Genomic DNA, 26,769 nt, shown 5'->3' with positions numbered 1-26,769 from the left:
ATAACTAAAATAAAGATTTTACATCTTTAATTTAATTTTTTTTAGTTTGTTACATCACTATGATTGGTAATAATAGTAATAATAACTTTAAAATTAATAATTTTATTTCATAATTAGTAAGGATAATGTGTCTACATGGAATTATATTGAGTCTAAAAATAATTTTCAAAATCAGATTTTGAAGTGGTACTCCTCCTTTATTTTTCAAATATGTGGGGGGATGAAATAATTTTGTCCAAAATAATTTTTTTTAAAAATACTTTTCAACCTACTAAAAACAATTGTAAACGGATCCTAAAAAAGTCCAGAACGAAAATGTCCACAAGAGATACAAAACTTATACAGTAATAATGTATCAAAAATCAACAAAAATAGAACCGAATTGGTATTCAAAAATTTGACAGCAATGTACAAAACCATACATATACAGTGGTCAGTAGGTCACCAAACCCTGAAAGGCTGAAACTAAAAGAAGGGTTAAGAACCCAAGAAAAGCAGTGGGGTACCCCCTTGACGCAACAAAAGAGGGGTGTGGCCGTAGACCAAAAGTCTTCTATGCTTCCTCCCTACTGGCTAATCGCTGCCGGCCTGCACAGCACTGTCCAATCAACTTGAGTGACGTTACCTTTTATCTCTTCACTCTTCTCTTTCTTTCTTACTTACTTGGCGTGTGAGCTTTAGCGCCCCCCCGCCCACCGCCTCCTTTTTTTTTTTTTTTTAAATTATTGTTATTATTGCTTTGTACATTCATTTCAACGTTGTGGTTCGGCTTTGAGTTTTGACTCGAGAGAGAGACAGAAAAATAATAACAATAAAGAAGCCCGAGGCTTTTACAAAAAGCAACTGCCTTTACAGCTTTACATGATGGTCACCGACAATCAACCCCGTCGTACATACGTGTCTAAATTTGATTTGTTGGTTATGTGATTATTTTGGGTTGTTATGTTACCCTGTGTTCTCTGTACACGATATGGTCGTTGTAAACGTGTTGTTATATATTACATTCACGTAGGGGGGTGGCGGGGGGGATTTCCTTACAAAGTTGCAGCGTCGCCTAAATTTTGTGATGAGTTTTATTAACGTTTATCTTTTGATTCATTGTAAGGTTTGCACGTGGCGCGGTGGCGGTGTGGGACGGCACCCAAATTTTTTGAGTTGGATATTACTAATACTTACTGGCGTGTAAACAAACACAATTAGGTGATCATCTAAAACTATAATCTTATTCATTCTGGAAAAATTTAAAAAAAAAAATCTCATTAAATAAAGTCAAATCACGTTAAGAAAGGAGTTTCCCAGTTTTTCAGGTTTTTCTTACTGAAATTAATATATATCATTTATTTTTTTATTATTTTTATAATGACTAATAATTTCTTTTTGACAATATAATATTATCTTTATTATTAAATACACTTTTATTTATATTTATTATAATTTAAATGACTAATAATATGCTGTCTGGTTGAGAGCCAGGAAGAACCCAACTTGTAAAATTGACGTGACTTGATTTGAGATTTAAGAATTTATCCGCGTGAAGATTTGCATAAGTTCCAACTTCTTGACTTAATGATTCGGTGTAGAATTTTGTAAACCAAACCAACCGAATCCAAAAAAGAAATTAAAAATGAATAAATGTCACGCTTTGCAAAAAGGCTAAAAGAAACAAATTTCAAAGGGGAGCTAAGCTACCTAGCACGTATTCATCATAATCAAATTAGGTTTATGATTTCAAGCAATCAAGTAATCAAATCGCTTTGTGTGTTGACACTTCTCTAACCAAAAGTGAGAGAGAAAAAATCAGGAATCAATCGCTATCCATCCTTAATTGTGAACGTGATTGTGAATTTTTTTAAAAAAAATTTTAGACCCCATCAACAAAACAAAAAAAAAAAAAAAAGAATTGAAGAAGAAGAAGAAGAAGAAGCAGCAGCATGTTCTATGATCAGACTTTATGAAATTTCCTTGCAAGTTTGTCCGCTAAGTGACAAATTTGAACTCGGCATGCTTGGAGAATTGGATTGGATCCATCCAATTTGATTAAATTAAGTAAAGTAATTTCATATCCTTGTCTTATAACAATAGTAACGTTATTACTTTAAATATTGTCAATATACGGCTCACAGTCAGTTGATTGGACCAATGGTCCTCTTTCATCATTGAAATTTGATATTCGGTATGAAAATTATTAAAAATTAATATCCTATATATAATGCCCCCATAAATAAAATGGGTTTTAAAAAAAAAATAAAAATGAAAATAACGCACCTTGGTTTGGTGGTACAAAGGATTTGTTAATGGGTAACATCATTTGCTATAATGGTAAGCGTTCGGGGGACCACGAGTTGGTGAAGTTTCACACCAGAAGCTTTGCAGCTGTAGGATGTATATATTACAGACGGTTTTTTTGGTAGTGGGGCCCTGTACACTTTTTCGCCTTTCCTTCAATTAATGGCGGTCGTGGTCCCCGAAAATTAAAAACTTCCAATCATACTGCGGGTATGGGCTCTGATCTGATCCGGTGGCTGTGATTGCCGATTGGTGATAAAAAGTGGGACCCTGGCAATTCGGTTTGATCCCCAGGATTTAATGTGGGCACACCACTTGGCTAAAGCTAAATGAGGGCCTGAGGGGGGACCACGTTTTATGTTGCCAATTTGCCATGCCTTGCAGCCTGATATTGATGTCCGAGGTCAGGGGAAAATAAATAAATAAATAAATAAGAAGGCAAATTTATTTAAGAATCCGCTCTTTTTTATTCAATTTTTCCTCCAGCTGTAACACTGCTCAGGTTTCGTAATTTATATTATACTTTTTATACGATACAATTTTGTAAATTTACCGCCCTCGTCCTATACCTAGAGAATGTCAAATATTCTTCTTACATTTGAATGACCTAACCACATTACTTATATTACTCTTGTGTTTATTTGCTGGAGTAAAAAGTATAATTTTTTTTTTCTATTCTAACGTTTACTTACTCATTTGAAGAGAGGAGTAAAAATTTTATTTTGTGGATCTCATTATTTTTAGAGTGAAAAGTTGAATTCCCATTTTCATGGAAAATGTTACTATTGAATATAATATAGTTATATTTATTAAAATAAGATCATGTCACATTTATTATAAAAATAATATCATTTTTTGAATAATATTGTTACGTTTATAGAGAATTAATGATGTTACCATATACTATCTTTATTTTAAAATATAATATTATTATATTTATTTAATTTTATTAGTATTATATTTATTTAACGTTGATAATTAACAATAATAATGTTTCATTTGTGCCGCTCTAATCAATAATTTTTAATTTACATAATTAAAGTTAAAATTAATAAAAAAAGTGATATTATTATTATTATTTGAAACTAATAATAAAATAAATAGTTTATTTTAGAAATATATTTTTTATTCACTTTGTAATTAAAAAATAATTATTTAAATAAGTATAAAACTATAATTTGAAACAATTCACTTGCAAGTGGCAATAGAAGACAAAATAAACACATAAATGGGTTTTCATTTCTTATTGTTTAACTTACTCTTGTAAGTAAACAACCTACTTCTACCCCTGCTCTACACACCCACTCACAAGATTTATACTCCAATCCGAGAAGTAAATGCTACTAATATTACAATGTTATTTAGTACAATTATCTAACTCTTCCGTTGAGAAACCTCACATTTTTGTTTATGGGTCAGGTACGTATACTGTATATGAAAATTTAAAATGTCAACAACTATTTGGAGCGCAACGGAGAATTGTATATGAGTAACGATCAAAAGGATGAGGTTATTTTAATAGACAATGTTGCATTGTAGTTATGTTGTTCTTGCATTCTCATTATTACAACTAGAAATTTTAATAGGCAATATCGCATTATCCAACTCTCATTAAAAAAAAAAAAGGGGTCCTATTACAAGCTATTGATCATCGTGACTTTTGTATTCAGCTGTGTAAATGTATTGAGGCACCCAATGACTACCGTGCAACATTGTTTGATACAATATTCTCCAATTCTAATGTTAAAAAACTTTTGATTATTCTATAAAGCAAGGTGTCATCACGAAGGTGTTCTAGTGTCGGGATAGATCCTTGTGTTCTTAGATATCGTCGCTAAATTTGTTGGGGCCGAGTGGATCTATTGAGTGACATTATTTGGGCCTAGGATCCAAGGCCCATAAAAGATTCAGAGTGAGTTTCGGCTTGTTCAGTATATAAACGAGTCCTTGTGAGAAACATATAAATCGCAGAACAAAACCCTATTTTAGCAAAAAGTCCTTGTTGGCTTGGTATCTTCCTAGTCTTTCGCCAGCAAAATTTTTTACTGATGAGCTAAGTTCAACGATGCTATATATAATTTTTTTTATTATAATTTTCTATTTAATTTGTTAGCTCTGAGTGCATTAATTCTTTGTTTAATTGCTGCCCAGCCGTATCGTTGATTGAAAATTTATTATTGCTTTTTCTTTTATTTATTTATGACGAGAATTAATTTGTCTGAGCTGAGCTGAGCTGATGATGAGAAACATTTAGGCATGAGCTGCAACAATATATATTTTGCGCTCCGTGTTGAGTAAATTCTATACGGGTTGTTGTTGCCATGAAGAATGTGCCAATATGCTAATCTGAGGCTTTATTTTCATGTTAAATTTCATTGATTAAAAAAAAAATTGCTCTTATTGTATTTAATTAAGTTGATTATGTTAGAATCTTTAGTTGGCTTGTAAATTTTGGAAACCCTATGAACCTAAATTGAATGCTTAAAATTATTTTGTAACTAAAATTTGTTTTGAAATTGTGAGCTTCTAAAGTAAGGATATATATTATGACATTCCATGTTTTGTTAATTTTTTTTTTTAATTGTTTGACATATATGCATGTGGTATTGAACCGCAGAATTGGAAACATTTGTTGCCTATGATGACAACTTTTGCACTTGAGCTGCAACAACATTTTGTGCTCCATGGTAGAATTTCTATGCATGGGTTGTCGTCGCAAAGAAGAATGTGCCAAAATGCTAATCTGAGGCTTTATCTGTTATTTTATTGATGAACTGAATTGTTTAATGTCTTTAATTTTTACGCCTTAATTTAATCAGATTGTTTTACATACATTGACTTTATGATTTAATCTCTCCCTAGAATCCAATGCTATCATTCAGTCTTTTTTTTTTTTTTTTAATTGATTGGAACTGTTATTTTTTCTGTTGCATGTATCTGTCTCTTTTTGGAGTCATTATTGTTCACCAAGGTTGCAGTCTCAGTGCAGGCATGGACACATTCAAGTATTGTGGTTTGCTGCACCTTAAGTTTTCATGCACTAAGAATGCCTTATTTGGCAATTTGAAGGAGGCTTTAGACATAAAAAGTTATTTTACTTAGAAAATGGAAAAATGTGTATCACATTATATATTCAATTTGGCAGAGAACTAATTGCAAACATATTGAGTGTTGCTACAGTTATTTCTTGATTGTATTTATTAAAATCTATGTTATGAGACATCTATTCCTACCTCTTTCATATGTTTGTCCTTTTTAACCCTTCACAACTTCAGTCTTTTATTCTTCATTGTTATTCTGCTGTTGATCTTAGAGAGTGAAGGTTACATGTTATATGAGACTGCTGAGGTTATGGAGATAATTGTACTTCAGGATCAGCAGTGGTATATTTTGACTGTAAATCGTAAATGAGAAATGAAATTTGACTAATTTTAGCAGCTATGTGATTTCCAGTTGAACTAAGATTTTCTAATGTCTGGTTTGGAAATCTTATTGTAAAATATTTTCTTGTAATTTTGATGCCAAATGTCTCCCCCATGTTTTGAACTTTGATGGTGAAAATGAGGGTTTATATAAGCCAGCTTTTGTGCTTATGAAAATGTCATCTAGTTTGAATTCTTGTAAATTGTTTAGATTGACAAATTCAGCTTTTAAACAGCTATATGTATTAAAACTGTATTGCTACTCAAAGAGTCAGAATCTCTCTTCAATCTTCGGTGACATTCCATTCAGGGTCAAGTGTTAAGTGAGTTAATAAGGTGATTGGAAAGAAAGACACGCAGCACATAACCCGGGGTTCAGAGGCATGATGAAATTGGTGACTGGTGAGTTGGGGACTGGGCTCGGCCCAAGGTCTAATAAGAAATGAAGTGACTGCTAAAATTAAACTGTGTTCATGTTTATGCGTCCGTGCTGGGTGATGCTGCTTTGAATGGTTGTTCCATGGGAGGGTAGTTCAATTTCCACACTAGGTTAGAATGGTAGGTTTCCATTTGAAAAATGAATAGTAGTTCATCACAAACTTCCTGCCTAAGTATTCTAACTAACCCCTTACACCATGTAATATTTATAGATTGTTTACAAGATCTCAATTCTCAAACAAGCGTGTGCACTTTTGAGACTCGGAAGAATCTCTGAGGTTGGCTTTTGTCTCGGGCGGTGTCCGGAAGAATAGAGAGTTGACAATGGGACCTGGTGGACCAGGAGGACCAGGAGGCCCTGGCGGACCGTGGGGTCCTCGCCCTGGAGGTCCTGGTTTCTTTCCTGGACTTGGTGGGTGTGCAGACGGTATGTGCAGCATGATCTCCTCTTGGTAAGTTAAATTTGATCTACGTTTTCTGTGTTTCCGTTGTCACTGTGGATGGTAAAATCTACGGGCTGATTGTTTGCGTTAATATTGTAGCTTATACTGTCTCTGCTGCTGTTGGTTGCTACAAGATTGCTTCGGTGGAGCCCGTGGCCCCTACGGTCCACCTGGCGGCCCCCCGCCATTCTGATTTCTTTACCGTCGGTCGGAGTGTTGATATTTTTCTGCGGTTGTTTGCTGCGAGATTTTCTTTCGGGGACCCCATGGCACCCTTCACCACTCTGATGGCGTGTTGTTATTTTTTCTGCCTACGCAAGCTCTTGCCAACTTATGTAGTTGCTCTTTCAGTAGACTATTAGCGCAAACAATGTCTTCTTTTCTGATGATTCGGCGCTTGATCTTTCGAAAAGTTCTTCATTTCTAAGATATATTTATAATAAGGATCAACCCAAAATAATAATAATAATAATAATAATAATAAAATCTACCACTGTCGGCATCCAAATTAACAACACCAGGAAAGCAGAACAATTAGGTTTTATGGAAGAAGGAAAACGGCTTTCAATAAAGAACCCTACCACCAGACATTACTAAGCCTTTGGGGGTGTAATTTTCGCACAAAACAAAAGGATTCAAGGTAATACAAGCTTGTTAGCAAGAACCCCACCAACACGGTGGCTGAGCACCTTTGTGTTTTGCTTTTAAAAGAAAACAGATGGTATGTACATGGAAAAATTGTAAATTAAGAATCTAACCACCCACACTGGAAATCAAATAAACACAGATACAACTACCTAAGAATAATTTCTGAGTATAATAGCCTCAATTCCATGGCACCGTCACACGCTTTCCAATGGACTTGTATTGCATCAAGCAACACCTATCACGTCAAAAATAGAAACATTAACATGTCAATCACTTGTGATCCAAGAATATTTCCAGCTCGATTCAACATATACAGACGACAAAATTGGGTGTCATTGCACATGCCGGTAACTTGCATGGCAGCTTAGAGAGGACCCTAAATACCAGTAATATCAGCATATGGCTATTGCAAAAGAAAGTCATTGGAAAAGTTCTTCAACTGATTCTATGGAACAATCAACTCCAAAGGAGAACTTCAGAAAATTCCAAGATTGACTCGACTCACATGATATACCTCAACAAAATGGAACATTAATCAGTTGGTACAATTTAAGCCATTGGATTAAATTAATTTACAACACAGCTATCACGTATCGATAGTCGGGCAAAATCAAGAGCAGTTTGAAGAACGGATTTACGTCCCAGGTACAAATCATGCAAAAATTAATGACAGGAAAGAAGCTTTGCATACAGGAGTCTACCTGATTATCATTCATTCACAAGCAATCTTAGTATCAAAGCTGCTAAGACATATGGCAAAAGCCTGGAAAGCTGAGATTGGATACTGATAATCCATGGTGAATACATCTTTCCCCACTTTTCCAAACTGCAGAATAACATTCTCATGCTCCTGCCCAGCTACCCCGTTCTCCAAGGAAGCAACCAGTTGAAAATTCTTAACAGAAGCAACAGTTACCCGTCCATTGAAGTTCAAGCACCAGCACTGGAGTTGTTCATGCCATCTCGGAGCCTTGTTCCTCAACACCAACAGCCCCTCTTTCTGGTCATTCTGGAAATTTTCCGCGCGGATTGATTTTGATCTAAAAAAGGGAATGGAAGGAAAGCTATCGAGACCGCTATGATGAAATTCAGTCTGTGTAGGGGCCACTCCCCCTGGCTCAATGGAAGAAGCAGGAATTGCATCCATAACACATTGCATCCTCCTCGGACCTCTATTTTTTAAATAGGTAAGCTTTTGGTCAGTAAGGACACATTATTGTGTAACTGAACAATGATCGCAACATATAAATTATTGGAAACATCTCTCTTACCTAGAACCCAAGACATTTAACTCGTATGATATATGGGCTACATGATAGTTGCCAGCAAGTAATTTAGGGGAGACTTGTTTCATATTAACCTGTCTTGTGGAGCGACATTTAGTAACTCTTGCTTCAGCATTTGGAGGATGCCCATCATAGATTGTGAACTTGGTGCCCAAAAAGTTGGACCTGTCATCAAGGAGACCAAGATGGTATGCTTAGGCCTCAAAGACACTCAAGAACCAACAGTGTGACGTGCTGAATTAACATACCTCAACCTTCCAATATAGGTGCTGCTCCCTTTAGACACATCGTCACAATTTAATGAGATAATGTAGTCAGTGCAAGTAGGTCGTCGACACTTCCTGGCAGCAAGAAGGAACTTTCCATCATCATTTGAAGCTGCCAAGAGATGACATGGGAACAAAACAGTTCAGCCCTTACACATCAGAATCATGCATAAAGGACAAAACAGACCAATAAGTTAACAAAAAAAAATTATTAAAAAATCTGTAACATATCACAATATATCATACTCAATATACAACGAAGATAAATGAATATTTGGTATAATGGAAAAAAAAAATGTGCAGCAAACACGGTTAAACACACGCGATTACACCGAATTAGAAAGAAAAGAGTTCTTTACATTGATTTAAACCCAGGTATAGATAATATGTTTGGCTGCTACGATTCCGTTTTATGTAGCACTGAAGGAGAGAGCCCCTTGGACCAGGCTGCAGAACAAAAGCACCCATTGGCAGGAAATATACATCATTATAATAAACTCATTTTGAAAGAGAGAACACAATTCAGTGAAACAAAATCAACCAGCATACATAAAAGGAAGATGTAAGTGCTCTATCTCAAACCTGCTTCAAGGAAATAGGAAATGTCAACTTTCCAGAAACTTCTAGGGTTTTCACAATTTCCTTCATAATTTCCCTCCAACTCCTGCAAACACCGGCACAAGCAACCACATTTTTCCGAGGAGGCCAAGTTGTCTCTGAAGCCTCAATTCTCAACAACACATCCCTTAAAAGCTCGGGTGGCATATTAGCCCAGCAGCTTTGCTTGAAAGCATCAACCACCACAGAGCAATCCTGAACCACCCGATGTGATCTCGACCGCCCATATCCAAACCTCACATCAAACCCTTTCCTAGATATGCTCCCAAGTTCACCCTTCACGTCTTGCAGTATGCTCTTGAAAGACATCGATTGTCCCCTTTAATCTTAACCTATCTACACCTCAGCAAGTGTACCTAAATGTTCCAAAATCTCCAAAATCCTAACAACCCAATATTATATTCCCAAAAAAAAAAATCTCAACTTTGTGCACTGAATTTGAGCAGAATTGCACTAAACAGCTACGCCCAGAAACTTTAGAAGCTAAAAATCCAAACTTTGCAAAGTAAACGACTACCCATCGCCATAAATTCTCCTCCAATAACTTAATACCAACCGCAATTAATCTCCAAAAATGAGATAATAAAAAACACAAGCTGGAAATGAACCTATTTAAGATCTACACTACCATTTCCAATAAATACCAATATTAAAGAGTACCCACTAGAGATCAATTAACTATTTCACCATACTTTATGAAATAGTCCCATAGATCTCCACAAAAATCGAACTTTTACCATTTCCAATCACCAAAAAAGCTAATGAAAATTACAGAGAATGAGATAAACTATACCTGGAAAGCAACAATGACACATTAGGGTTTTCAGAACCATTATAAGATAGGTGGTGAGCAATGATCGACGGAAAATTGGATTATTCGGTTAACGGTGAGATTAGAATTAGGGTTTGTAAATTTCTATTTTTTTAATATTAATATTAATAATATTATTATTATTATTTGGCGCTGTGCCTCGGATTGTATTTGTTTTTGTTTGACGTTGGTGGTGTTGTTATTTGTGTGATGTCTGTGCGTTCTGTTTTGTGTACGTTGGGGCCGGGCTGGGGGCCGGCCTTAAGCCCCATTTGTATGGCTTTTCGCGTAGAATTTATTAAGTACAAATTTTTTTATTTTTCAGTTATTAACAGGTGTTTTATAAAAATTATAAAATTATTTTAATTGAGAAATTTTTTAAAATTATGTTATAAAAAATAAAATTATCAAATAAGTAAAAGATATTTTAAATATTTTAATCTTTAAAAAAATTTAACTTTCACTTTTAAAAATTTAAATTTTAAACTTTTATTAATAAGGATAAATTAACTTATTTAATCTTTAAAATTTTTATTAAAAAATGTAACACTAACAATTTTAATAAAAATTTATAAAATTAATTAAATATTTATAATCATTAAATACCGTAAGCAAGCGAATAAGCGATACTAAACAAGCACTCAAGCTTGTTATTTGTATTTACTTCTACAGGTCCCACGTGCCCTAACCCAATAGCTTCTTGTCTCAAATACTTCGGTTGTGTACCGGGTCGGGCTCTGCCTTTTCTGACCTTTATGGTAATTTTCTTCAAGAAAGAAACACATGTAGGGGGGCGCAGACAAGTTACTTCAGAGCTTCATCAGAAATAGCTCTCCATGAATAATTCATTCAAGGATGAATATTGTTGGTTATTTCAATTGTAACGAATTCTCATATAAGTTAAAATTTTCAAATGTGAAACTTAAAATACGGTAGTTAACAGTTAGCTTTATTAATTCAATTCAGAAGTCCGGTTGGAATATTAAATATTTGTTACCTAGAAAATTTATTCATGTGGAGTATTCGTTAGATTTGCGGGTGTTAGTTGATTTAGTTATTAAAACTTATTACAGCGGTACAAAAAATTTGATTCATGTCGTATTGTAAGGTCTAGAACAATATTTATTAATTTATTTATTTTGTGAAGATGTTTGTACCTTTTAATATTGTGAATTAAGTTTGAGGACTCTGGTGATTAAGTCAGTTCAGGATAAAATAAGAATGTGAAAAAAAAAGTATTGTTAGCCTATTGTCGCTTGTGAAAATTTAGAATTTTCTCGAGAACAAAAAAGAAAAGTAGATGTTTTAGAAATTATCATATGAATAGTTTAATTGGTTGTTTGATACTATTTATTCGTCATTTATAAATTAGACACAAATTCTAAATTTCTTTTAAATCTAATCTTCAATATTGTTATTTCTTTCTTGAACGAACCACTTAATTAATTTTTAATGAAGTGCGTGATTGTTTCTTAAATATAACGCACTCACACAATCTTTTTTAAATAGACTCTTTTTTGACTTCACACATTTTTTGTCTTTTAAATATTTTAATAGGACCCGTGTTGTATTGTAAGTATTTAAGAAATATAACACCTACAATTGGGTACAAAATGATAACAACAACTAAATCTATTCGACCCCCATTCATTTTTTTTTTTTAAATATAAGATTTACAATACTTAAATGAACAATTTTCCGTATGTGAACTTTTCAAACAAACTCTCCTTACCAAAAAATTAATATGGTAGGGTATCAAAAACTTAGAAACGGGCTATTTGGGATCGAAAGTAATCACCGATCAATCATGTGGCGCGGCGGTGGATTCACTATTGGTTTTTATAAAATAATTATACAAATAATATTGTTTGTGATTGTATGTTACTTTCGTACACGAAGGTTTTACAGACGAAAATATTTACCCAAACAGTGAAAAGCTGAAGCGTATTATACAAACGAGTGAATGGTTGCAAACAATACTTGCATTTCCTTTATGGCCTCTAACAGGGGCGGACGCTATGTAAGACTAAAGGGTGCCATGGCCCCCCTGAGCTTTAAAATATTTTGAGATTTTTGAATAAAATATGAATAATTTACACACTTATCCCTGTACAATTAAATTTGGCTTCTTCTTAAATTTATAAGTTTAAATTTAGCCCCCCTTAAATTTCCTCCTGATCCGCCCCTGGCCCTCTACAACTTTTTTTTTTTTTTTTTTTGGAATATAGACTTGACGACGACGCATGTTTTAAACTTTTAATTGTGAAGCGAGTAGACACATGCACGACATAAAAATCAAATTTGGGAAACTGCTGCGATGGAGGGATATTGACCCACGTGTTTCATCGTTATGTGGAATAATAATGATCTTTTTGCAGGTATCTCACTGCTGTTTTATCAATTTTAGGTTATGACAAGTTTTTTTTTTTTTTAATCACGAGGTGATTTTGAGTGAATTTTAATTATGCAAGGTATTTTTAAATTTATATCATAATTTATATTAATCATTGTTTTTTTTTATTAGGAGGTGATTTTGAGTGGGTTTCAATTATGGAAGGTATTTTTAAATTCATACCACAACTTATATTAATCATCGCTCGCACTGGATTCACGAATCGGTTCTATAAGAGGTAAAGTGTTGGTCAAAGTGGTGACTTCATATAAGAACAAAACTTGAACTCCTAATCTCTCTTAAGGAGTATGAGTGCCGAATCACTCACACCAACTAACTTTGATTGACAAATCTTTTCTTTGAAGCCTTAAGAAAGTAATTTTTAATTTTTCTTTTCTTTTTTCATCCAAATTCAAGTTTTGGATAGATATGAAAAAAAAATTTGATTTCGACTTTGTCCACTTCCTGCCTTCAAACACAAAAAAACAAAAACGGATACGACATAACATCTTTTGATTTTTAACCATTTGTATCATGTCATAATATTCGGAAACATTCTCTTGAATGTTTTTAGTAACATGCGATTATGGTCCAAAAACGCCCAAAAAAAAAATATTTGCTACTATGATTGGAATCTAAGACGTGGTTAAAATTAATTATTATCTAATGCTAAGTATGATGTTATGAGATATCGTAACTTTGTATTTAGAAAATGATCGTTCTAGTTTAATAATTAATGGGCGAAAAAGGGAAAAGAATAAGTTAGATATGCTTGTGATAATGTATCTAACTAATACATTATCCATTTCATTTTATTTAGATTATTTTGAGAAAAAAGAAAAAAAGGCTAATTTGATAAATTCATATTTTTTCTTTTCATTAATATCTCCAATAATATTGTTGCAATGTTATTATTGTAAAAGTAGAGAAAAAGTAAGGGTAAGAGTGTAATATATTTACCAACAACGCTATCTTGAGATATTTTTTAAAATATAAGAACTAAATTGAGACTTAACTCAAAATATAAATTAAACTATCATTTATCCAAAAGAAAAAAAAAACATAAAGTTAATTCACGTCCCCCACAATGGATTATTTTCTATCTCCTTATAATCAACTAGTATAACAAATAACGATAGGGTTTCACTCCATAATTAAAAATTAATTTATGTCTCATATAGAAAACCATTATTTAACCAATTGGAATTAAAAATAAATCACAAATTAGACAATTAAAATAGAGGGAAAAAATCTCCACTTTTATCATTAAGCCTGTGATAATTACCAAACTAAGTACGGAATATTCTTTTCCAAATGGGACGAGTAGTGTGGAGTTTACATTAAGCAACTCTGGGGTCCGGTCCCACGAAACAAAATTGTTTAGACACAATCCGGCGGCTCACAACTAGGATGTACGATTCCCTTCAGTTGCATGGACCGCACCAAAACAAAACCTTTTGTTTAGGCACAATCCGGCGGCGTACAACCAGGATGTATGATTCCCATCAGTTTTATGGACCGTACCAAACCAGAACCCTTTGATATAAAAGAAATCGCGAGTTCGGTTTATCACACCTTTCGATTTTCCCGGTCTTTGCAAAGTTCCACTTCCAGCGTGACTCCCCCGCTAACTAGAAAATCAAAGAAGTTTGTCTCCAATTCAAATTCCATCATTTTTTTTAAAGAAAAAAAAAAAAAAAAAACTTCTTGCAAACTTTGAAAGCTAAAGCAAATTGCTTATTGCTCGCGCAGTTAAAATTCTAAGGTACGTATACGGTTGGTTATATTTCTTTTTCGTGGGTTTTTTCAAGTACTCTGGAGTGTACGGATTCTTAGTAATTAAGGAAGTGTTATGGAGTATTCTAGATTTTTTGAATTTTTGACGTAAACACACACTCTAACGAACGTCCAAAAGTTTAGGAAGGAGAAGATCACTTTAGTAGTTAGAGCTTAAGTTGATCGCTTTCAAAAACCAATATTCCTCCATTCTGAGGTTCAACTTTTTCTATTTCTGGTTGAGTTTTGTTTATATTTTTCTTATTCATACTTTTACATTCTACATTCTTGAATGCATGAAAGTTTGACAGCGTATCACAAAGTTCTCCACGAGACGATTGATTGGTGTGTTTGAAGCACGGAACTTATATTTGTTGATATACGGGGGCTTGAGGGAGCAGAATGAGTCTCAAGTTGGATTCTGTTTCGACGCTTCTGAATGAACCGGACGCTGCTCCTGTACATTCTGTCACTCTGTTCGTGGCTCTCGTTAGTGCTTGTATTGTGATCGGTCATCTTTTGCAGAAGACTCGATGGATGAATCAGTCTGTTACTGCTCTTGCTTTTGTGAGTTTTGTTGCATTCATCTAGGATGTTAACAATTTTTATTTATTTTGATTGGTTCGTCTTTTAAGAAAAAGGTAGTTGATTCTTTCTTGGGTTTGATTGCAGGGCCTGTGTACTGCAACTGTTATTATACTAACTACTAATGGCAAAATCTCGGACATTTTGTTATTCGATGAAGATCTATTCTTTATATGTCTTCTTCCTCCTATCATATTCAATGCCGGGTTTGCTTGAACTTTATCTCTAATTTCATTCTTTTGCCAATTGACTCTGCTTTCTTTGTAGTCCATTCAATCTGTTTTGAAACTTGTAAACTCGTTACATTCGGTCCTCGACTTCAACTTCTTTTTATTTAAATCACAAGCATGGGGGTGGACTTTTCTGAATTTCTTTGTACTTTTTCTCATTGATTCTTTTTATATACCAGGTTCCAAGTCAAAAAGAAGCAATTTTTCCAAAATTTCATCATAATCAATTTGTTTGGTGTTGTTGGTACGCTGATTTCCTTTGGCATCATATCAATAGGTATATCCCAATCTCAAGGCTTGTTATGTTATTTCCTGTTTGGTAATAAAATATTAATCATAATTGTTATGTGAATGCAGATGTCGCATGATTGATGTGACTGGACTAAGTGCAATTTGCTTGGTGTTTTGCACACACTTACAAAATGTTATATGTTAATGCATACAGGTTGTTCTGGTGGCAAGTGGATTTATCATGTTATTTGAATCAATTAAAAACATTATATCTTACTTTATGAAATGTGTTTTCATAATTAACTTCCCCATAATTCTCAAACTATAAATTTCTCATGATTGAAGGCATGATATATCAGAAGGCGCCTTATGGTATCATTTTTGGCTGTACTTCTATAGGCGTTCTCTCTTAAGTTTACCTTTCAGCAGAGAATGGACTATCCTTTTGACCTGTTTGTTGACTGTTAAAAGTTTTAGAATCCAGAATCTTTTTGCCAGAGCATATTATTTGTATAACAAGTTTCTTAATAACTATTTCCCCATTTTCTGGAGTCGCTCAGGTTCTTTCTTAATGCATAAAGACTAGATGAATAAGATTCCTATTGGATTGAGACCTAGATGTATATGCAGCTTTGACATTTGATCTATATTCTATAATAATATATGCAAATAAATGTTTTTTTCACAATCCTCCAGTGATCATTATTAGTTCATGTGCTGGTGGAGTTGTCCAGGATTTGCATGTTATCTTGCTCGCTGTTTCTTCTCTCACCACCAGAAACAAAAGCAGCTTGATAACACTTTGCTGTATATATGCTGAAATGACTATCTAAATTTTAAAGGCATGCTTACATTTTAAATCACAATTTCATATCATTTGTTGCCAAGAAAAGAAAAATATTATAATTCTCAACTACCTCAAATACATGGTATTATTGATAACTTTCTGTCATTCTGATGTGTGCCATTTCTAATTCTCCTGTATCATGGTTTAACAGGTTCAGCTAAATTATTCATGAAATTTGGTCTTACTTTCTGGGATCAAGGGGATTTTCTTGGTATGCTCCATACCTTTCATCATCACATTTTTCTTTGTATAAAGTTGCACATTTTAGATAGGCATTGGTCATTTTTTGGAAAATTGAGTTGAACTGCTGTTTCCTGCTTGTGCTATAATAATGCTAGTATTGTTAATACTGAGAATCTTTTAGTGTGATGTATCCTGTCCAATGGAGAATCAAATTGTGACTGCAACTGAGAAGCAATAGTTTAGTTTAAAACAAAAAATCATGATGATATTGATGTCGGTTTGCTTTATTATATTTTTCTTTCTAATCTTTTTTTTTTTTTTGGAGAAGATCTTCTTTTGTTTTTTAATACAATTGTTCTCTTCTTCTTTTAGCACTTGGGGCAATCCTCTCGGCTACAGATACCGTTTGCACCTTGCAGGTATAAATGTATTTCCCACCTTTTAGTGCCAAAGAAATGAGGAATGCATAAATCTTGTCTTCTAAGTTTTCCATCTGGTTTACAGGTGCTTAATCAGGAAGATACACCTCTATTATACAGTCTAGTCTTTGGGGAAGGTGTGGTAAATGATGCCACATCTATTGTACTCTTCAATGCAATCCAAAAATTTTCTGTGCACGTAACCCCAGACACTGTCATGCAATTTACTGGCAGTTTCTTATATTTATTTAGTTTGAGCACATTGCTGGGAATAGCTGTAAGTTCCTCTCTCTGTCTTTGTGCATGTGCATGAGAGTGCATTTTTGCATGTCTTTATTGTCATGTCCTTCTTTTAAGTTTTGGCAATGCAGAATAATTTGTATAGCATGACATAAAATCCTAGCTCTTTGCAGGTTGGATTGATGAGTGCATACATCATAAGAAAGCTGTACTTTGGCAGGTATTGAATGAACAATATTTATGAGCTTGTTTGCTGTTTACCTCTTCATTTACATAAGTCATTATTTTATGTTCTGTGCTTGCATTTTGTATGGTATTAGAAGTTTGCAAGTGAGATATCTTTATTAGTGTTTTAGTCGGATGGCAAATTTAATCTCTTAGCAGAGAATAACTTAATTGGTGGGTTCTGCATCTAAGCAATGCTAATACTCTGTTTTCTTTCTGGTCAGAATTGCTAAGTGATGCTATCTCTATGAGTTAGTTGACAAAAATTATCATGATCAATCTGCATCTAGGCAATGCTAACAGTCTGTGTTCTTGCTTGTCAGAATTGCAAAGTGATGCTATCTCTATGAGTTAGTTGACAAAGTTTATCATTATTTAAAGAAAAATTGTTTTGGCTTAAAGTAAATTGTTAAATTTTTTCTGTGATGACATCTGGGTTGTACATGTTTAAAGAAATGTTTTGGATTGCCTCTATGACTCTATCCAGAATCAGTTGTTTTACCGGACTTTTTGGCCAAGTCTCTCTCTCTCTCTTTTAAATTTTGGCCAAGTCTCTCCATGTTAAAATAATATAATAGGAAAATGTTCAAAACAAGATTCCTTTTTAATATCTACAGAATGAAGTAGCTTAAACCATTGCCAAATTTCAGGCACTCAACAGATCGCGAAGTTGCTCTAATGATTCTCATGGCTTACCTTTCATATGTCATGGCCGATGTAAGTTTTCTGTTTCACACGTTTCAGTGCTTTATGAAATTACTGCCTTTACTTTTTCTTATGGTGTGTCATGTAACTTCGATGTCAACAACTATTGTCTTGCAGCTCTTTCAGTTGAGTGGCATCCTTACTGTGTTCTTTTGTGGGATTGTCATGTCCCACTACACATGGCACAATATTACTGAAAGTTCAAGAGTCACGACCAAGTATGTTGATTCTTCTGAAGTAGTTTCTCAAACATTGAAATGTAATATTTTTCTCGTGCTTTACACTTTTTGTTTTCCTGCAGGCATACTTTTGCGACATTGTCTTTTATATCAGAGACTTTCATCTTCCTCTATGTTGGTATGGATGCCTTGGACATGGAGAAGTGGAAGATTGTAAAGGGAAGGTAACATTAATGTTAAATTGAGGATAGTTCAATTGAGTCTAATCTTTCCAAGTCATCTGTACTTATAATTATTAATCTACTAAGTCTTCTGGTTGTATGAGATTGTTGGTGAATTGCTCTCCTTTTCCCTTATACTTGTCTTGCTAGTATGCGGAAATGTTCCCGTTAAAATTATAACTTCCCTGCTGCAAACCCATGTGAAATTCTCATATATAACTTTTCTTCTTGTACAGTCCTGGGACATCAGTTGCAGTGAGTTCCACCCTGCTTGGTCTGGTTCTGGTTGGAAGGGCAGCTTCTGTTTTCTCTGTGTCATTTTTATCCAACTTAGCCAATGATTCCCCTATTGATAAAATTGGATTTAAGCAGCAGGTAGGTATTTTTGGTCTTGCCTTATTTGCGGACCTGAATTTGCTGAATGACAAAGTGATGTTACTGATTCAGGTTACAATATGGTGGGCTGGGCTCATGCGAGGCGCTGTGTCGGTTGCACTTGCTTATAATAAGGTAAAATCTGGGTCACAAGTATAATGAAGCTATGATGTTTGCCGCTTCAATTTTCTGTCATGTTTAGGAAATGGAATCAACTGGTGGGTTAAAGGAATTGTCTGGCTATCAATTTGGCTGGGCTGTCTCATTTTCTTTTTCCCTTTTCTTGAGAATGGGATTTGATTAGGATGAAAACAGAAAAGGGCAAAGGAATGAGGCAGTCCGAAATCTGAAATCTTAACCATTCGGTTATTAATTTGTTCAAGTTGCTCTTTAGATTTCGTATCTTAGTCTTTCTGTTTTCCTATAACAAAACAAAGGGATTCGTATTTGCAGTTTACTTCCTCGGGGCATACTCAACGGCCTAAAAACGCCATAATGATTACCAGCACCATCACAATTGTTCTGTTTAGTAATGTGGTAAGCGATTTTGCCGCCAATCCATACAACCACCGAAACTCCCTTAGCTGGCTTACCTCCACTAAACTCTACTTATTATTAATTGACGAAAATTTGCAGGTGTTTGGATTACTGACCAAGCCTCTTGTAAGATTGATGTTGCAACCACGGGAGGAGTCAAGTGAAATTTCAAGTCCCAAGTCTAGTAGCGCTCTCCTCCCACTTTTGGCAAATGGGCAAGACTTGGCCTCGGAATTAGACTCGGTGGGGGGTGGCATCAGTATCCGTCGTCCAAGCAGTTTAACCATGCTTATAACCAAGCCAACTAGCACTGTCCATTACTATTGGCGGAAATTTGATAACGCTGTCATGCGTCCTATCTTCGGCGGAGGAGGTGAAGAATCGCCACCAAATGATATTTTGCACTGACGACGACGACGACGATGATATAGCTTGTACAGAATAAACGTTGTGAACATACTACAGAGCTACTAGAGTCATCATCTTCTGTAAATATTTAACAAATTTACGACGATTTTGTTAACTCTCTTTTTCTCCGTTAAAGCTTTTTTATTTTTATTTTTTGGATTAACGTGTTTTTTTTTTTTTTTTTTTTTTGCCCCTTTTGCTTACAAATAGGCCACTGCCTGCTGAAGCCTATGACAAATAGTTGTATCAAAATTCAAAAGTCCATTTAAACAATTGACTAGTGAAAATATGAGCAGGTTTATTTTGTGTAAATGTTTAACGAAAAAGATTTAAAAAAACAAGTAGTAGTTGTGTTATATAGTATTAAAGAAATAATAATATTTCCGTGGAAGGTCCAGTTTCGACCGTTGGAGATAAGCTACGCTCCACCTTGTGTACGTGTCCATCTTCTTTTGTAACACGTACAAAAAATGTTTTCATACCTTTGAAATCTCGAAAGTGTCCCTCATACATTATTCACTTCACAGTGGCTGAAGGTTAGGCTTTTCGAATTTAGACCCACTAATCGATGCACCCTTACATTCGGCGCCCACTTCATCTCCCTTGTCAAAAAACTTCCGAGTTTTTCTCATCCCTACTTCCCAAAAGCCTATAAACTAGCCTTGTGCTAGAATTCAAATTCCAGATCCACACAGTGATACTCAACGAAATAGACTTCTGGCCGTTGGATCACGTAATGAATCTCGAGAAAAACTGACATCTTGTCCCATTTGATGAGATAAGAACCATAGGAGCGGCGTAGATAAAGCATACTGATAAGGGTAAACCTGTAAATTCAATAAACTCATTTTTTCAAATCCCGAATTTAAGGCATGTCTTGTTTGTTCAGCTTACGTCTCCAGGTTTGAAACATCTTTCGCTTTTTCCACACGTGGCTGGACTTCATTGGCCAGCGAAGCAATGCTAACGGTGAAATTTGGAGGAATTTTGTTTAAACTACAACTCTATCGGTTCGGCTAATAGAGACAAAGGAGCACCGCTGTCTTCGCCTTCGTATTCGTCCAGTCTCAGCCTCAGTCTCAGCTTTAAGAATAAAACGAAGGCCACTCAGGTACTCTCGCTTCAACTTGTACGGGATTCTTGTGAAACTTTGAGTAAGTTTTAGTTGTTCTTGCCATTTTCTTCAGATTTTGTTAAGGACTAGTTAGATTTCTTTCCTTGTATGGTTTATCCGTTTTTAGTTTCTTTTTTTTTTTAATTTATTTTTAATAAGGTCTCTCCTTTGGAAATAATTTATAAGGTCTCTTAAATAGGCAGTTAATTTGGATATTTTTGAAAACTGAAGTTTCCCTCTTTCTCTTATTGAAATGAAAATTACTATATTAACCCCTTACTTGTTCTGTCTTGCTTGCCCTTCACTGCCCTCTAAAATGATAACTTGGTAGTTTTCGCCAATTCAGATGGTAATATATGGTGTTTTTTGTTACTCCTGGTTTTGTTTCCATTTCTAGATAGTTTTGAATTATTAATTAGGCCGAGTAAAGAATCTTTGAGTGTATGTTTGATTTTGTGATTGTGAAGAAGGTGAGCGGAGTAAAGAGAGAAGATGGTGGAAGTGATGAGCAAAGAAACATCACACTGGTGGTGGTTTGATAGTCACAACAAGGGCTCAAAACGCTCTCCATGGCTCCAATCCACACTTGCTGGTAAATTTCTTTTACCCCCTTTTCTTGTTTGATGTTTACTCTTTCTTTCTTTTTTTGAAAGGGATGTTTACTCTTTCTTTGTTTGTGATTCTGACCTTGATTCTTGGTTCTTCATTTGTTAGTTTTGCTCCTTGATTCTTGACCGTTGGAGAGCGTGGCTTTAAATATTCTTGAAAGTTTGAATTGTTTTCATTTTACTGTCACTTTCTACAATAATTGACTTACAAGTGAACACAATTGGTGTAGACTGTTTGTTACCTTTGATTTGGTTGATTACCTTTATGGACACAAACAGCTTTTAGAGATGTGGGGAGAGTTTAAACAAAAATTAAAAAGGGAGTAATTTGTGGTGGCTCTTTATCACCCTGCGGGGTTGATAGGAAGGTCACAATTACAGTGTAAAATCTTCTCTGAGTAACCTTTTTCCCTTCAATTTGCACCTTGTTTTTTTCTTATGCTTTCTTGTTCTGAAAATGTATGCTAGACAAATCTTACTTAATTTTCCTTGACTTCCAACTATTATGGTACAATAGGCGACTTTGATCCATGTTAACTTGGAAACGCTTGAGAATAGATTACACAATTACTTGACAAACAATGAACATTAGACAGTGCTGTCAATGTTAGAATTGTGAGGCGCAACCCCTTCTGATATTTGTTAAAGCTTTTTTATTGACTTTGATCAAAAGAAGGTTCAGATGGTGGAGGGGCCCACATAAATGATAGAGTGGTAGACTTGAATTATAAAGGATGGTGGCAAATGAATGTGCACGAAAGAATTTGTAGAACCTTCCTTTGAAGTGGTATTACATGTTACCTTCATGGCACTGGTTCTGATGTGTGGTCTACAATCAGAGATGTAATGATTTTTAGGGAGAGTAATTGTGCTCTGCCTGTGATACGGTGGTCCTCACCACAGAGAACCTTGAAGTCCATCAAGTTCTATCCATGCTTTCTATTAATTAATTTTTGGAGTGTCCACCAAAACCTAAAAGTTTATCATAATTTTGAAGCATTTTTAAATGTATCCTTTGTTACCTAATAATTTAGTCGAACCATTGTTAAGGAGTTTAACACAGTGCAGCATTTTTATAATGCGCACATCTGATTCTGTATAGAACTAGGAAAGTGGTAGGGCCCTGCGCTCTCACTTTCTGATTTCATTTACCTAGATATGGCCATGTACTGAAGTGATCATGTTCTTTCTATGGCTTTTACTTTTTGGTTCCCTTGTTTCTTCAATAGGGTAAACTTGCGAATTGTAGGACTAAGCATGAACTTTCATTATGGAGTTTATTAGGTATAAATACTGTGGATTTGGTGTCAAACGAGTTACATTGTTAGCTCAACTATGTCAACAAGCATGATTTTCACATTTTACAATCAAGTATCTTCCTTACCTAGCTTTGATGTTTAATCTCCCAGGTCCCAACTCAGAACTTTTGTGGCAGACTGTTTGATGAAAAACTTTCACATGACCACATTTTGTGAAAGTAGTGAACACTGTGAACCTTCTTGTGAACAAAATATATAGAATATTTCCTAAGATTTAATGTATTTATTTCTATTTAACTTACCTTGACATCAATTATTTTTGGTGTTTGTACTCTCTCTCCTTTTTTAATTTTAAGGTGTCAATGTTGATGGTTTCCTTTCAATTAATTAATGATTTGTGGTGGATGCAGAGCTGGATGAGAAGGCAAAGGCAATGCTGAAACTGATCGAGGAAGATGCAGATTCGTTTGCTCAACGTGCAGAAATGTATTACAAGAAACGACCAGAGCTAATCAGCATGGTTGAAGAATTTTATAGAGCTCATCGGTCGTTAGCAGAGCGTTATGATTTAGTGAAATCAGACCATGGAACTCGTCTCCTAACAACATTTGGTTCCCCATTCATGTCCATCAAACAACACAAACAGGAGAAAGTAATAAGCATGATGGATCAAACCTATAATAGCTATTCAGAGAGCTCGGATGCTGAGGAATATGCTGAATCTGAAGTTGATGATCCTGAACAAGAAGGTGAAATTCAAATTGAAAAAGAATTCGGAGAAGTTGAGGATCCTGAACTAGTAAATGAAACTCAAGTTGATGAAGAAATAAAAGAAGAAGATGAGGATCCTGTACAGGAAGATGTAATTGAAGTAGATCAAGAACCGAAAAAAGACAGCGTTGCAAGTGAAGTCTACAACGATGAAATTATGAAGTTGAGGGAAGAAATAGAGACACTCAAAGAGGAGAACGAGAGGCAGAAGGATCAACTAAAGCAGAAGGATGAAGAGAAGATAGAAGTAATTAGACAGCTCAGCATGGCTGTGGGAGTGCTCAAGGATGAAAATTCAAAGCTGAGAAAGTATATCGCTAGAGAATCTCCCAAGAAGCACAGCCCCTTTGTGTTCAATAAATTGAAGGGGGGATTTTTTGGGCAGCTATTTAGTGGGCCTTCAAAGTCTCCGGGCACCACCGTTCCACCTCCGTAGATGTGCAGTTTCATGCTACAGTAGCATAAGCTGTAGACCACAGTTATATAAAAAGATAGCATGTAAATGGCGGAGATACTTTAGCTTAACTAGAATGTTTAATGTAGCGTTTAGATTTTTGTTTTCATTCAACAAGAGACATCGTGCTGCATAATCATCTACTTAGTATGTGAAATCTTTAGTTTCTTCTTTGTATTCAATGGAATGAGAGGTGTGATTGCGAGAATGCTAGTGCGCTGAGCTTCTCTGTGGCGAGGTATTTCCTCAAAACCTGATTAATATTTTATGACCACAAGAGTGCAGGAATAAAAGGAAGAGCTTAATTAATTTATTCATTGGAGACACTTTATCTTATCCTACCACAATGGACAATGTTGCCTTACACTTCACTCACCAACAACGCAAAAGCGGCCGAAACAACTATACAAACGTAAGTGGAATCAGTAATTAACATCAATAATTGAAGCAGCCCACTAACAGTAGCTCACAATATCAGGCAAGCAGCATCAGGCGAAACAGAAGCAAACCAAGAAAAGCAGCAAAATTTAGAGACACTGTTGCAACGGAGGAAGAAGCCGGTAAAGCCTCAGCTGGTGGTAAGGCCATTCCAGGACCAGGAGCTAGCAAATCGTCAGGATTTGGGGGACCTGGGCTTGAAGGAATTGTCGGCAGCGAGGACTCGGTTGGGGAAGGAGCCATGGTGTTGCCGCCAGGGGTAGGAAACAATGGAGTAATGTCTGGGGACAAACTTGGAGCTGACGTTGACGGGAAAGGAGCACTAGGCAAGAATGCAGGGGCAGCTGATATTGTAGAGAATTGTGCATGTGTTTGTTGAGGTGACGAAGCCAAAGCCAGGAATAACAACATTATGAAAGACGCTGAGTATGAGCAAAAGGAAGCCATGTCAGATGATGATGGCACTCAATTCTCCTATTATTTAACTTCAGTAAATGTAAGAGAAATAATGAGAGAGTTTGATGACTTATGAATGATGCGAATGCTTAAAAAGTTGTGATTCGGACTGGTGGTGGGGACCGAATGTTATGTGGCAGGAGATATTTGGGAGATATAAGGGACAAGTACAGCTCTGCAATTTTGCAAAGGGACAAGATTTGTTATGTGATTTTCTAATGGAGCACATGAAGATATGGGTGTCGTTTTATCTTTTTCCTATTTGAGTGCTAGTCCCGTGAATTTCCGTTGTCCGGGAGGTTTAAGAATACGTACGTATAAATATTTGGTTAAGAGAATGCCGTCACTATTCAGTAAAGACGTGACAGCGATGGCCTCTGTCTCATTTTGTTTATGTAATACGTAAATTGGCCGCTTCTGTAATAACAGCCTTGTCACGTAAAATGTCACATAATTTGTAAAATTCAATGCATATATAATAATCATTTGAGCAATTTATTGTGAAACTTAAAAAAAAAAAGAGGATTTATTTACATGCTGATTTGTTGTAACTCGCGCGTCTGGAAAATTAAACTCGGAAGGGATTAGGTCCCCTACGGGCTAATCTATACCATGGGGAATTTTCTCCATTCCTTGCAATACTGGAATGAAGTTACAAAAATAGTAAGTTGCTTGTGACTTTTAATATTAATGGCATCAGAGGTGGTGTCTCTCTAATTCTCTGGTAAACTTTAATATGGGTTTTTGATTGGTGGACAAAGGAAACCTGTTACCTTGACGATGCCAGAGTCCAGATTTTACTTGTACGGCAGCTCATTGGATATTTAATGGTTTTTGTACTATTCGGAATTTAAATGCCCAATCCTCAAATCTTTAGGCTATTTTTTATTGATTCGTATTAACAAATTTACCAATAACATTCGAATTTTGTTCATTAAAAAAAAAAAAGAAATTTAAATCTGCAGCAGATTGTATGCATGGTTAAAAAGGCCAGGTCTGAATTTTAATTTGATTGATGTGACTCAAATTTTTCGGACTTTAATCCGGATTTAAGAATTTCAAGTTGGATTCGGGCTAAAATATTAGAGCCGATTAAAGTTCGGGTCAGGGCTCTGGTCCTAACATGTCCGATCTGATTTGAAATTAAAAATTAAAAATATAATTTTATTTATATAATTTTATAAGACATAATTTTATATTATACTTATTTTATTATTTATATAATTATATTGTGGAGATTTTTAATAATTTTTATGTTTATATTAAATGCTCTTAGGTGGATGCTGATCCCGTCACAATTTCAATTTTCAAATGCGCAACATGCTTGTGATTTTCATATTATCTCTTCGCCGGTCCTAAAACTTTTTGAAAATCCAAAGTAATTAAAAGGGTGGGGTGCGACCTTCGAATTAGTGGGACCCAATCAATTAAAGGGCAGCGGACCTGGATCACGGAATCTGGTTGTGAAATATTTAGGGACTCATGACATATCGGCGTTAGGTTGGGTGTAGAAAATTTAAGGCGCATTTAACATTCGATAATCGAAAGTCAATAGAAATAGGTTGGAATCGAACTCAGATGAAATGGAAATAAAAAATAAGTTATTTATTTGAATTATATAAATTAAAATAAGAATAAATTGTTGCATTTTAATTAATATATTTACTTTATTATAGGATCGAAATAAAATGTTACAAGTCACTAAAATATCCTTTAATTATTGGCATCATTATTATTATGTATTATTATAATTTATTTTCTTCTTCATCATCATCCTCAAGACTTCCCGGTGATAAAGAATAAGATCCCTTAGCTACTATGGCTTCTTTATCAGATCTGATGATGCAGCATCATCAATATTACATGTGACCGTGACGAAGTTCTTGTCCCTCAGAAGC

At 34.9% G+C, this 26,769-nt stretch overlaps 4 protein-coding genes across 10 annotated transcripts; 2 read left to right on the top strand and 2 right to left on the bottom strand.

The window, feature by feature from the left end:
- Window positions 1-6,258: 6,258 nt before the first annotated feature.
- On the bottom strand, window positions 6,259-10,377 carry LOC18050158 (tubby-like F-box protein 3). Of its 4 annotated transcripts, XR_002906379.1 has the most exons (7): window positions 9,372-10,377; window positions 9,149-9,236; window positions 8,772-8,901; window positions 8,509-8,688; window positions 7,939-8,409; window positions 7,387-7,472; window positions 6,259-7,012 (listed from the first exon to the last, which is right to left on the bottom strand). XR_002906379.1 is itself a non-coding variant. In XM_024187994.1 (6 exons), exons 1-5 carry the CDS (start codon window positions 9,714-9,716, stop codon window positions 7,950-7,952), a joined length of 1,203 nt encoding a protein of 400 aa, XP_024043762.1. In that variant the 5' UTR covers window positions 9,717-10,377; the 3' UTR covers window positions 6,259-7,012; window positions 7,939-7,949. The 4 variants fall into 4 exon arrangements, 3 of the variants coding, with proteins under 3 accessions (XP_024043762.1, XP_006444231.1, XP_006444230.1); XM_024187994.1 differs by lacking the exon at window positions 7,387-7,472; XM_006444168.2 differs by lacking the exon at window positions 6,259-7,012 and having other exon boundaries at window positions 7,129-7,472.
- Window positions 10,378-14,124: 3,747 nt separating this feature from the next.
- On the top strand, window positions 14,125-19,816 carry LOC18048169 (sodium/hydrogen exchanger 2). Its single transcript, XM_006444166.2, has 15 exons — window positions 14,125-14,375; window positions 14,690-14,953; window positions 15,059-15,177; window positions 15,381-15,478; window positions 16,431-16,490; window positions 16,835-16,881; window positions 16,967-17,158; window positions 17,295-17,341; window positions 17,997-18,063; window positions 18,169-18,269; window positions 18,353-18,454; window positions 18,688-18,826; window positions 18,899-18,961; window positions 19,280-19,363; window positions 19,463-19,816. Exons 2-15 carry the CDS (start codon window positions 14,789-14,791, stop codon window positions 19,769-19,771), a joined length of 1,593 nt encoding a protein of 530 aa, XP_006444229.1. The 5' UTR covers window positions 14,125-14,375; window positions 14,690-14,788; the 3' UTR covers window positions 19,772-19,816.
- An 847-nt stretch (window positions 19,817-20,663) lies between these two features.
- LOC18048168 (protein NETWORKED 3C) lies at window positions 20,664-24,186 on the top strand. Of its 4 annotated transcripts, none has more exons than XM_024188096.1 (3): window positions 20,664-20,882; window positions 21,356-21,477; window positions 23,163-24,186. In XM_024188096.1, the coding sequence occupies exons 2-3, from the start codon at window positions 21,378-21,380 to the stop codon at window positions 23,957-23,959; spliced, it is 897 nt and encodes a 298-aa protein (XP_024043864.1). In that variant the 5' UTR covers window positions 20,664-20,882; window positions 21,356-21,377; the 3' UTR covers window positions 23,960-24,186. The 4 variants fall into 4 exon arrangements, with proteins under 4 accessions (XP_024043864.1, XP_024043862.1, XP_024043863.1 ...); XM_024188094.1 differs by having other exon boundaries at window positions 21,353-21,477; XM_024188095.1 differs by having other exon boundaries at window positions 20,664-20,900; window positions 21,353-21,477.
- A 75-nt stretch (window positions 24,187-24,261) lies between these two features.
- LOC18048167 (classical arabinogalactan protein 26) lies at window positions 24,262-25,246 on the bottom strand. Its single transcript, XM_024188097.1, has one exon. The coding sequence runs from the start codon at window positions 24,860-24,862 to the stop codon at window positions 24,452-24,454; it is 411 nt and encodes a 136-aa protein (XP_024043865.1). The 5' UTR covers window positions 24,863-25,246; the 3' UTR covers window positions 24,262-24,451.
- Between the last annotated feature and the right edge of the window lie 1,523 nt (window positions 25,247-26,769).

This window comes from Citrus clementina, unplaced genomic scaffold (assembly GCF_000493195.1).
Source record: "Citrus clementina cultivar Clemenules unplaced genomic scaffold, Citrus_clementina_v1.0 scaffold_3, whole genome shotgun sequence".
Classification (NCBI taxonomy): Eukaryota; Viridiplantae; Streptophyta; class Magnoliopsida; order Sapindales; family Rutaceae; genus Citrus; species Citrus x clementina.
Note: the sequence above shows the minus strand (reverse complement) of the source record. Positions and strands in the feature narration are given on the sequence as shown.

Bases quoted from the DNA above. Each gene is read 5' to 3' on its own strand.
- LOC18048167 (XM_024188097.1), bottom strand. From the start codon at position 24,862: ATGGCTTCCTTTTGCTCATACTCAGCGTCTTTCATAATGTTGTTATTC.
- LOC18050158 (XM_024187994.1), bottom strand. From the start codon at position 9,716: ATGTCTTTCAAGAGCATACTGCAAGACGTGAAGGGTGAACTTGGGAGC. The intron at 8,902-9,148 runs GTAAAGAACTCT...ATCTCTTGGCAG, and splicing joins ATACCTGGGTTTAAATCAAT to CTTCAAATGATGATGGAAAG. The intron at 8,689-8,771 runs GTATGTTAATTC...CCTTGATGACAG, and splicing joins ACCTATATTGGAAGGTTGAG to GTCCAACTTTTTGGGCACCA.
- LOC18048168 (XM_024188096.1), top strand. From the start codon at position 21,378: ATGGTGGAAGTGATGAGCAAAGAAACATCACACTGGTGGTGGTTTGAT. The intron at 21,478-23,162 runs GTAAATTTCTTT...TGGTGGATGCAG, and splicing joins GCTCCAATCCACACTTGCTG to AGCTGGATGAGAAGGCAAAG.
- LOC18048169 (XM_006444166.2), top strand. From the start codon at position 14,789: ATGAGTCTCAAGTTGGATTCTGTTTCGACGCTTCTGAATGAACCGGAC. The intron at 18,064-18,168 runs GTAAGTTTTCTG...ATTGTCTTGCAG, and splicing joins TTTCATATGTCATGGCCGAT to CTCTTTCAGTTGAGTGGCAT. The intron at 18,270-18,352 runs GTATGTTGATTC...GTTTTCCTGCAG, and splicing joins AGTTCAAGAGTCACGACCAA to GCATACTTTTGCGACATTGT.